Source organism: Rhamphochromis longiceps, linkage group LG1, assembly GCF_057381845.1.
Source record: "Rhamphochromis longiceps isolate RC_006_pf linkage group LG1, R_longiceps_female_GT1.1, whole genome shotgun sequence".
Lineage (NCBI taxonomy): Eukaryota > Metazoa > Chordata > Actinopteri > Cichliformes > Cichlidae > Rhamphochromis > Rhamphochromis longiceps.
The window spans coordinates 33,012,331-33,024,421 of record NC_140557.1 but is presented as its reverse complement, the minus strand read 5'-3'; the positions used below and the strand labels follow the sequence as shown (position 1 = coordinate 33,024,421).

The following is a 12,091-nucleotide window of genomic DNA, read 5'->3' as shown; positions in this document are numbered from 1 at the left end:
CTGTATAAAAGTCTGCAACCATCAAAAGTTTAGGGTGGAAACAAAACTGTATCCAGTATTGGTATGTCACACGTGTCACAACTATGTCATTTGAAGCAATGTTTGAGAAATAGCTTACCTTCCTAATAAAATGCTCAGCAAGTGTCACACAATGCATTAAGGCAGCTGTATTTTTTATAAGTCATTGTCTCAGATAACGTATGATTAGAATGTGTAATACCATCACAGCTTCCCTTTTCTCTCTCCCTCACAGTCTCCTGCTCTCTCTCTCACACACCAGTGAAATGCAGGCACCGCTGAACCAGAATCACGAGGATCCTGCGTCTCATGTAAAGCTAACTTATGAATGGCTGTAGTCCCGTTATATAATCGGGCCATCCTCTCAATCAAGTCCACTTCAGTGAGACAAAGTTTGTGAATGAAAGTAGTAGCCGAGGCTAACGGGCTCCCTTTGCCTCATTGCATATTCTGAATCATTTTGCATCTGGAATCCAAAAATATCCTCCCTCCCCTTCTGCGTTTCCATTTTTAGCCGTGCACAAAAAAAAAGATCAAAGGCGTCGTCGGTTCACATCCCCCGAACATTTGGCTCCTCTCTAACACACTGATGTGACTGGAGCTGCAAAGGCTGAGAAAGATGTAGAGTCCTCTGATTTTAGCCTTGAATCTTGAATTGTTGGAAATGGTAAAGGAGTCAGGAGAACGTGTCCAAGACAAAAAGAGAAATATACAATATAAATATGCAATCAAAAGATTGTGGAATCAGCAAATAGAGATTGGAAAGGCATTGATAATACTTCTATGATGCCTTATAAGCATTTTAATTTCAGGTTTGGATTTTCATTGACTATGTAGTTTTTTTACTGACAGGCCCTACAGGTCCTGGGCTCTTCTGGGGTGCCTAAATGAATCATTATGTAAAAAACTTCTGAGATTTGTGAGCTACCAACTCTGATGTTGGTGTGAACTTTGTACACCAGACTTGCCAACACCAAAGCAATCCCGGCAGGCCAGTCTGTTCAAATTTCAAGGTTCAATCAGTAAGCAGGTAGGACAGATGGACAGCATTCAATCTAACTTGATAATCCCCTCGAGCCATAATCCAATGATAAGACTTGCAACTGTTTTACAAGTGATGACAAAAGGGCTGATCATCCCTTCAACACTATGTATTCCTTTTAAACAAAAAAGGCATCAAAGGATTTTCTGCTGCTTTACTAAAGAAGTCTTAGTGTGTAACAAGTATATGCTGAAGCAATATGGGACGACTGGATACGTCACAATCACCCCACCAGAGTGAAACATTAAACAGAGCAGCCACAGCTGTGACACACCGCAACAACCCCAGCATGAGTCGTTCCCAGTGGTTTCAAGAATAGGAGAGTCCATTAGAGAGCACCGTGTGTGCTTGTAGTCCACTGTACATTCTGTATTATGTTAGGTGCACCATCACAGCCCAGTGCAATCCAGTTCACCCTAAGAAACAAATAAACTACAGAGACACGAGGTGTGATTAGAAATGTTAAACTATTGCATCTATAAAATGCAAAAACCTGCACCTGCTTTGAATTTGGATTGTATCTTACAGTGAAAGGCACCAGCTACATTTTATTAAAAGGCCAAAGTTGCACGGCACCAAATCTGGTGAGAAAAATGTTCATTTTTCATGGACATCAGGCAATGGTACGTGCCATACTTTAGGTCATTTGTGCTAAATATTCTCCCTAAGACGCCGAAGGATTTTACAAGAGAAAAAACAAACAAAAAAAGTGGTCAGACTCTCAGACTAACAAACAAAGACCTGACCTGACTCGGGATAGTGGCACTGGCAAATATAAATTGCTTTTATAAGGGCAGTAGCAGGGCTTTTGCATAGGACCTCATCTAATACAAGCCATGTGTTCTGCCTCAGTGGAGTTACTCTCACTGTTCATCGGTTTGTTAGCTGTAGCTGGTGTTCTGATAATCTCAGTCAAATAAGATTTTTTTAGCACATGTGAGACCTTAAAGAAATTCAACCCTGGAACTACAGATACACAGAAACCACATATGGATCAGATATAATTTCAATCCAAAATCAAAAAGATAGACCAGGTATCATGACATCAGACCAATCAATAAAATGTGTGTGGGGGGGAGGGGGTGTTTTTTCGTCTTTCCTCTATGATTTCAAACGATGGTCAAATAAGCTGACGCATAAGCTGTAATAATGATGACAATACATTCCCTGCAATGTTACCAACTAATGTGTCAAACAGTACTGAGTTATAAAAGAATTTATTATGGAAGTGACTTATAATACTTATACTACAGAATAACACTGTAACAAAGTTAAACAGAAAAAAGATTAATGCTCCACTGTTTAATTCTGTTTACATATCAGAAAAACTATCATTTTGCACATTTCAATATATATATATATATATATATATATATATATATATATATATATATATATATATATATATATATAGATAGATAGATAGTGGGGTGGGGTGTTATGTTCAGACAAAGAATAGCTACTTAATACTTAATACAACCGACAGGACAACAGGACAGGTCCCTTTATATTGTACCATTACTACTTGAATAAATAAAACTGGCTGGTAGTCTCCCCAATTAGTTTCTCACCTGCCCACTTTCCTAGTTTGGCGGGTGACAGGAGCCGTCCGTTGCCCAGCACCCACACCCTGAACCCGGACAGCAGTCGGTACACGGTGCACAGAGACAACCAGGCCGCGGTCAGAGCACCGAGCCAGAACAGCGGTGCCTCCACGGCCCGAAACACGGCTTCTCCGCTGAACGACATAGCTGCACTACACACTTCTGTGTCTGAACTGCGTATCTATACTAGTGCCTGAATTTATTGTATCTATATTAACGTGATGACAAAGTGCTCAAAGTGCACATACATGCGTCAGCCAGAACCCTTCCTCTGTTGGACACTTCCGCATCAGTGTTTGACTGCCTGTGATTGGCCCGTTCTCTTCTTCTTCTTTTAATGCTTTTAAAACCCCCATCGCAACAAATCTACTCGTTACTACCACCTACTGTTCCAGCACAGGCTGGACCCAAAACGACCGTCATGCGGCTACAATGTTTTGCAAAATATACGCGTTAAATTCTTCTATATAACATCTTAACTTCCTACCTGTTATGTTGGTGTAAAGTAACAACTTTAATTTAAAAAAAAAATCACATTTCAAAAGGGACCGTTTTCACTCTATGAAGCATTACGGTTTAAGGATTTACTAACTTGGTAACATCATATCAGTTTCTACTTTTACGTCCTTCTAATGTTTATAATCTTACTTTTTTATTTTACGTTTCATCCCTTAATATTGTAAGCGTTATAGTGCCCTAACTCTACCTCTCATTTGCCCTTAGTGTGCTTTGCCTTCTTTGGTTAAAAATACTGAATATTTTTTTTCTTCCCACAAATAATAACACTAATACTACACCTTCAGTATTCCAAGCCATACCATGCTTGTGTTATTTCACGTGTTTTCTCTGTTTGTTTAATAGCTGTATATGCGCTTGCACATACCTTTTCTCCAAGTGTCACTTTAAACAAACATTTCTTTTTTCAGGCTGAAGCTGAACCTGCTTGCATTGTTCTATTAATTGCTCAAATTTGCCCATCTTTTCTTTTTCTTGTTTTCATATTCTTTTCTGTATTTCATGTATTTTCTCGTAGTACACTAAATGTGCCAGTTGTGTTTCTAATCTCTTGTGTGGGGAAAATGCTTGTATTGTAGATGTTAATGTTTAATGTTCTCCCATCTTAAGACTACATATATACATGTACTGTATATACTGTTATGTCCACTGGCAGCAATTTCAAAAGTGCTCAACACGGTGTCTTGATTACACCGTAGAAAGCTTTAATGAGGACAGTGATTTGATCAGTTTTCAGTAGTCAATGAAAACACACATTCTTTTTACCTGTGTTTTCATATTGTTTGAAATACTGTAGACTGAAAATGCAATATGAAACACCCATTTCAATTTTACACCCGAAGTGTGTGTATTTTTTTTCTCCCTGTTTTCTTTTATAAAAATACTTACATTTTATCATTATGCTTGCTTTTGTCTACACCTTACTGTTTTTAAAGGCAATTTAATGGCAATAGTAGAACTTACATTTTTTTTGGAGTTTTCTGGGTTTAGCAAATATACGTGTCATGTTTTTGAAATATAGTAAGAAATCTTGTAAAAAAAAAAAAACAAACAAAACAAAACAAAACTCTTTTACAACATTTCCACCCAAAACATTTTGAAAAACAATTGTTTTGAATTTGTGGGAAATTATTTTTTAGCATCCCAGATGGAGGTGTAAATAATAAATTGACACCATGCAGAATCCTGTGTTTTAATTTCAAAGATGTGTGTCCACAAATCCACTTGTGATAGATATTTAGTCTTAACTCTGCTTTCTTTAAAAAAAAACAAATGGTTTGATTATTTGTTTTATTGCCGTGATTATTCTGATTGTAACTCCTCTTTGTTTCATAGACACGATGTGTGTAATTGAATCAAACTTAATATACAGACACACACATACGGAGTACACAGTTCAGCCAAGTGGAGCAGACATGAGTGGTCCATAATGTGAGTGTGAGCGTTATATAAGCGCATGACATCTAAAAATAGAAATGCAGCAACTGTAAACATGGATCTGAACTGTTGGCTTTAAGCTTTCAAAGGAGTCTGAATGAAAGTTAGATTAACCCAGCATCCCGCATGTAAAGTGCCTAAAGTGGTGACCGTGAGTCTGATGGTGAGTACGGCTGGCATGATAGTGAGTGGGTAAAAAGTGAAACTCAAACCTACAGCGCTGATAAATAATCGAGAAATATATCTGACTTTTTTCTTTCATTATTTTTTTTAAGCTCCTGATGAGTAAAATATGTTTATAAGAAGCACACAGACTTCTTTTAATAACGCAATGTGCTGGACCGTAGTAATTTAACACCACATGTTTAGAGACATGTCATTGTGTTTGTTATTTTTGATACAGAAAAGTGTGACAAGATGATGAGATTTGTGTCCGTGCACTCTAAGACACTGACTAGTTTTTGTACAACACACAAACATCGCATTCTTTCATCAACTTTTATATTTTCCTTTTTTTCTTTACAAGGATTTTACAGGAGATCAGTATAGATTTTATTCTGAATCTTTACGTCTGTCAGATTCAGCTTACACATGCACACACACACACACACACACACACACACACTGCAATACGTCATATCTACCGGCTTTTATTATTGTGTAGTTCCATGTGCGTCTTTACAGCAAAGAATCACATTGATGTGTGAATACCTAATTCTTTACAACACGTATCTCCTCAAATCAAACATGCAAACTTAATGAAGACACACGATGCAGGATTTTTCAAGGCTTTTATTAATCATCCATGTTGTTGCATAGAGACTTGAAATAACTTTATTTAAAGACAATAATAATGATAATAATACACACAGTTAATGATGTACCACAAAATTGAAATTCGGTGTATATTAAGGGGAAAGGAGAAAATGAAATCACAGTTGGGAAATCTGTTTAAGTTTTACATATCATTGACTTTTTAAACACCTGAAAGAGAAAACAAGAAAGAAAGAGACTGAGCTGAAATGTAATATTAATTTTGAAAGAAATGAATTACATAGCAAAGCAAAGAATCTTGAAGAAGAAAACAGGATTGTATAGCAAAACACACACACGCACACACCTCAGTAATAACTGGATACAGTTTGTTCACATGCTATGTGTGTCTTATCTTACCTGTTGTTACATTAAGGGAAACAGAAGTCTGTTATCATGGAGAAAATCTACACCTGAGTTAAATGTTATATGTTCAAGGTAACTCGTATTTGAATGCATTTATTAGGGCACCCTTTACAAGGGAGTGTATCTATTTATTGACATATTTTTTGGAAAAGTTCACTTCTCTTATTTTTATTTTAACTTACTCCATGCTAAGTGAGTTTCTCTGCAAACTGTAAAATTGTATAGTTTCTATGTAATTCTTGTTGTGCTTATCTGAAGACTTTCTGCCTGATACACAAACGTAGGTGCAGAACACGTGCATGTAGCTTTCAAGTATTTAGTGACATTTGCATAACAGTGTATATGCAAAATCTCAACAAAGTAATCATATAAATCTCAGGATGCTGTGGGAAACTTTGCACGTTTTCTTCACTGCACGTTTGCACATAATGGCAGTGTCTCGAATCCAGGCATGCAGACATCCACTCTTACGTCTGAAAAGCCAGCACTACAGCACAGACGCACATTAACTCGTAACGAAAATTTCATTCTGCCCGCTGTCGTGAATTAACAGTGATTTTACGTCTAAGCAGGAAAAGCACTGCAAAACAAAAAAGCTGGCATCACTTAATACGTTTACAAACATTATTTCCATGGGATATCTCCTGTGGAGCTTGACGCAGACGTGTTTAACACATTTAAAACTACAAATCAGCTTCTCATTTGCGGTCCCATATGTCAGCAATGACGCATGCAGTACAGCCCTGTAGAAAAAGAGAGGAACACACATACACCACATCGTTAATCTACATTTTTGTATATTTTCCAGTATAAAATTTCAGAATCCCTCTGTTTTCCTTAAATTATTTATTTGTTTGTGAAAGGCTTTTTTTTTTTAGTATAGTGTCCTTCACTGTTGAAAAGACCCTTTTAAGTATTTCTACCTTGTCCCTGTCCTTTCCCCAAACCTCCATCAACACACAATGACAAAAGACTGCCTTCTAACCAGTGTGTGTATATTTCGGAGCTATGATGATTTAAGAGATGTCCTGGAGAGGAGGTGCTGATAGGGAGAGTTGGACATATTCTTCTAAACCAGGAGCTCATGACTTCATGAGATGCTGGAGCTAAGGGAGAGGGGTTTAGGGCATGGTGGTGGGGGCGTGGGGGGTCACTTCCTGCTTCTTTCAGCCTGTGTGTGACCTCAGAATTCGATCCTGATTAAGGCAGATTTAAAAAGTTTACCAAAAATCATGGAACAATCACACAATCATCATAACATTGTGCAATAATCTGAACACTCATATGTGTGGAGATCTGACTGTGTATGCACGGCAGTGTGGGTTGGAAAAAACAGGCACCCTACACAGGACTGTGTATTGGCATGTCATAAACACATTATGAATATTTGATTGTCAACACGTTAAATGTGCCCCTTGTGCCTTTGTTAAATAGTCCAGTATTTAACAAAAAAGAGTAAAAGAAAATTTGCTTAAGCCGAATCAGTTTCCTTCTTGGAATGATCGTAATGCGTTTTGATCCACAATAACAGACGGAGAACAAAAGAAGAAGATGAATGAAAAAGAAGGGCATGCAAGATAAACGCAGCGAGTGTGTCTGTGTACGTGTCGAAGGTGAGGATTACATCCTCACACCATGAGAACATTACCAGCTGATTTTGCAAAATAAAAAATAAAAAATAAATAAAATGAAAGACTTTACTCTTTACTTCCCTTTTACAGATTCCCTCACGTGCTTCCACCTTCTGACCTCATTGTGCTTTGGTCACTGCTGCTGTGTCTCATTGTCCAATGTGTGATGTGACAAACCTGCGAGTACAAAAGGCAAAAAAAAAACCCAAGAACAATGACAAAAAGCGAATTAATGATAATAATAATAATAATAATAATAATAATAATAATAGTATGCCGAGGCAACATTATTGCCATAATAAAGACATTTTCTTTCATTCTTTGTGCCAGAATTGACACAATGGCGTACAGGTGCTTGTGAAGAGTAACGGGGTAAATGTACAGATATATACAGATATAAAGGAGTAGAAGCACACAGGGTGATACTAGTATGAATATCCACGCCCAGTAAGCTGTAATTTTAACAATGAAAATGCATCAGAAGTCAAAACAGGGGAGTGGAAAAAGAAATGGTCAGGAAGTGCCCTGTGATGCAGTTTACAGCAGCCAGTTTATTTCACAGAACCATAAGCAAGGAATAGAGAAAAGATGTTTTAAACAAGCAAACTATTCAACAAAGAAATAAAATGAGAAACAAAGCACACACTGGACATCTTCGCTTTGACATCTATGCGCACACCTCACAACCCTAGACACTTTATTTAAGTTGGCAGATTTACGTGTCTTTTTCCAGCTGCAGAAATGTTGAAAATTTTCTTTCATATATTCATTACTCACAGAATTTTGAGCTCATTTTTACCTCCTTCATCTGGACATGTGTCTGTCCAGTTTTCAGTTTATATACCAGATGCTTATTTGTGGGGGGTTTCTCTTTATGTCTTTATGGAACCCACCGAGTAATACCTCACAGCGCAGGCTGCAATTTTTGAATTTGAATTTAATTTAGTAACTCATATAAGGTTGGATGAGGTTTTACTGCTTTGTGTGCTGTGACCTTTTTTCCCCTCCTGTACATTCATGTCGTGGAACATCCAAACTTAAGGTGCAGGTGTTTTAATGACACTGAGGGTTCATTTGAGGTCCTACAGAGAGCAGCACCAATACTGAATGTGCTTGATCTTATCTTATTTTCTGTAGTCTTTAGAACTGCTTTTCTAGCCTTCGTGTTTATTTACAATTCTATTTCTAATGACATGTGAATGTATTTCACACCAGCACGTTCTTTTTGAGAAGATAGTTCTTTTATAAATAAGCAGAATGCATGTGTTCTTAATAGGAAGGGGTGCCTCTGTAACTCACACTGTAAATCTCATCTTGCTATCTTAAACACAGGACTCCAAGTAAGTTTTGGCAAAGCTGCACACGTTAACCAAAACTCAGAGTGTTTAAAGGAGACACAAAAATGTGTGTGTCTGTGTGTTGTTAGATTAGACCACTTTTGTTTGTCTGGAACTGTCTTTTAAACGAGCGTCAGACATGGCTTTGGAAAACATCAAGATAGAGATTTTGAGCTCACTGGAATTGCTCCAAACTTTTCCAAATATAAGAAGAAAGAAAGAAAGAAAGAAAGAAAGAAAGAAAGAAAGAAAGAAAGAAAGAAAGAAAGAAATGCATTCAGATGGAGATGTAATGTTTATGGAGAATAACTAAATCATTAATTTAAAAAAAAATATTAGTAGAGGATAAATTGTTTATTTATAGCACAACAGAAAAAAAACTGCATAATTATGCTGTGTGAGAGTTTAGATAGGGGTTCTGAGGTGCAAGACAGCACTCCTGATTGTTTTGTTTTCCTTCCCTCTGTTCACTCAGTGCTGCATCAAAGCAAGAGGTGCAAGAGATTCGTGTGTTTAAAAATTAAATCTAAATGAAATGTGTAAAGACACCTTGTTACAACTGATCACTGTGTGTGTGTGTGTGTGTGTGTGTGTGTGTGTGTGTGTGTGTGTGTGTGTGTGTGTGTGTGTGTGTGTGTGTGTGTGTGTGTTGAAAGCATGGGTCACACTTGTACACTTTGTGATCCCAAATCTCATTCTTCCAACACACCACAGAGACTTCTCAGTCTCAACAACACGAACGATGTTTGGATCCTCCACAAATGCTTTTTGGGGTAAGGGCTTCCCAGGTTCATGTATGCACAGCAAGCCCAGACCGCAAAAAGATTCGTGACGGACAACTGCAACAGCTTCAGAAAAAAGAAGAAAGAAAGAAAAAGAAAAAAAAAACTCGAGTCATCGATTCCTCGGGGTCTTCATCCTCAAAGTGTTTTCAGATTTTAGAAAGAAAGAAAAAAATGGAGAAGAAAAGAAACGTTGCTCATTAGGGCGATTTTTGCACATGATCACGAGCTTAGATGACTTCCCAGCGAAGACGTATCTAGCAAAATTGAGCTCGAATCCGCTGGATCGGCATAGCTTCGCAACAGCGCGAATCCTTGTTATTAAAAAAGAGCGGCGACGAAGAGAGGCGGCATCTCATTGCCGTTATAGACTTTAACACGCAGCAGAGGATGGCAGCGAGCTGATTGGACAGGACGAGTCGCCATCGACCAATAGCGACGTAAAGGAAAGGAGCACCTAAGCAGGAGGCCGAAGCACCTGACAGTTTTTCATGACCACCCCCCACCCCACCGCCTCCGAAACACCCCCTCCCAAACAACGTTCACTACGGACATTAGTGTGACACCCAGTCCAAAAATATATATATATATATATATATATATATATATATATATATATATATATATATATATTTTTTTTTTTTTAATCCATCACATCAGCTGAAAGCGCGCGAGAAAACGTCGTGATGTGATTGCACCACTTGTGGATCCCTTTCAGTGATGCTGCAAAAGAAAAAAAAAAAACCACTATCATACCCCCTCCCATTCAGTCCCATTAATAATAAAGTTTTCTTTATTTGCAAACGCTTAATTTGGCTCCAGACCTCCAGCTGCCGAACCAAGGGGCCCTACCCTCGCTTCGTTTTCATTGGGCCGTCCAGCCGTTCATTCGTGGACGCCTCTCCCAGCCGGTCACGATTCCCCCCATCTGTCTCGAGCGCACCGAAGCCAGACGCCACTGACGCAGCACGCGCCTTACTCACTTTCAGCAGTCACGACTCGAGACTCATCGTGCACGGAAGAGGGGGGGAATCTGCAAAGAAGGATCAAATTGTAAAGGTTGCGCTATATTTGAGTATCTGAGGCGGATTGCTGCTTGAGCTGCTCACCCTGCAGCGTAAGCAATGGGAATGGGGGGTTGGAGAAAGAATAGCGAAAATATAATAGAGCTTTCCACTACCAATTAAAGACAAAAAAGAGGAAAAAGCAAGCAGAGAGAAGTAATCACCCTAAAAGCCCACTGTGAAAAACGTAGTGCACCAAGCTACAACTAGAGTGTAAAAAGAAGCAAAAGCCAGTCTTAAAACACTCCAGCACCACCAACACGGGGACAGCTCCCCACTCGCTCTAACAGCCTTCGTCTACCGCGAAAGGCTTGAGATTAACGTCACGAAGTGCCGCTAATAAGAGCAACAATGGCAACATTATTTCGAGCAGACCGACAAAAAGACACATCCACCCCCTTTTTTAAGCATAGCTGAGGGTGATCCCCGCGTAGCTGCAAACGCGGACTGCTTTGATATCCCTTCAAGCATGCGGCAAAAATAGCAGAAATCCACACAAAACACTCGTGACACGGCGTTTTTTGTTTGTTTGTTTTTTCAAACATTTGTGGTTCCCTCGTCTTTTACAGCACTGTGAATAGAAACATTGTAGCAAACGGCTTTCTTTTTTTTGCAAAGCATTTAAAACAGAGAAAAAAAAGATCAGGCAGGTACAGAAAGGTATATAGCCTACAACTCACCATTGTAGCAGCGGAGCCTCCTTTAAAAATACGAAAAGTGGCGTAAAAAGAGGCCCCCCAAATAAAACGCCTCTTTTCTTCTTCTTCTTCTTTTTATTAACCATAAAATGTGCTCCGGCTTTCCGCTTCTTCACTGTACTCTTGAATGGTGTGCCTTTTATAGGAGTGATGCCCCCTATCTATTTCTGGATCACGATCCAACCCCGTTTCTATTTTTAGCTCGCGCGTGATGAAAAAAGAAAAGCTCGCAGAGGTTCCTTGGAGGAATTTCGAGCGCGTGCGGGCTGTTTGAGAACTGGCGCGAGCTCCCGCTTCTCCCTCCTTGTTGCACTGCCACGCGCGCGAGCACGCCCGCATGTCTTCCCTAATATACACTGTGGAGAAAAAAGGAAAGAAAAGAAAAAGAAGACACTGGGGGGATGCGATTTGATTTAAACCGAATGGCGAAAGAAGGCAGAAATAGGCTTTTGATTTTATTTTTTATTAATTCATGGTGTTGCCGCTGGAAGCACGGTTCCTGTAACCCCCCGCGCGCCCCGCCATCCACAACACACACGCGCGGACGCCCCACAGCCTATCAAATGTGACTATAAAATAATGTGGTTAAAAACGCGCTAACCAGGCTTTAGCTTTAGCACAAGAGGTCATTTTTTTATGCAGCCCGCTTTATGTTTAACGCCAATAACAAATTTAGTTATAAAGCAGACTTCCTTCTCCTGTGGGCTGCGTCAGTCACTCGGCATTGACGTCAGGTGGAGAATCTCCTACTTTGAAGGTGGAAGCAGGAGCCTCCATTGCCTA

General features: G+C 39.1%; 1 protein-coding gene across 1 annotated transcript in view; it reads right to left on the bottom strand.

Annotated features, from left to right (window-relative positions):
• hsd17b12b (hydroxysteroid (17-beta) dehydrogenase 12b) overlaps positions 1-2,965 on the bottom strand; it is a 28,013-nt gene extending 25,048 nt beyond the window's left edge. The window contains exon 1 of the mRNA XM_085407557.1: positions 2,632-2,965. Coding sequence (XP_085263683.1) covers positions 2,632-2,809 — 178 coding nt within the window. The 5' untranslated portion in view covers positions 2,810-2,965. The remainder of the gene's footprint in view (positions 1-2,631) is intronic.
• Positions 2,966-12,091: the final 9,126 nt, after the last annotated feature.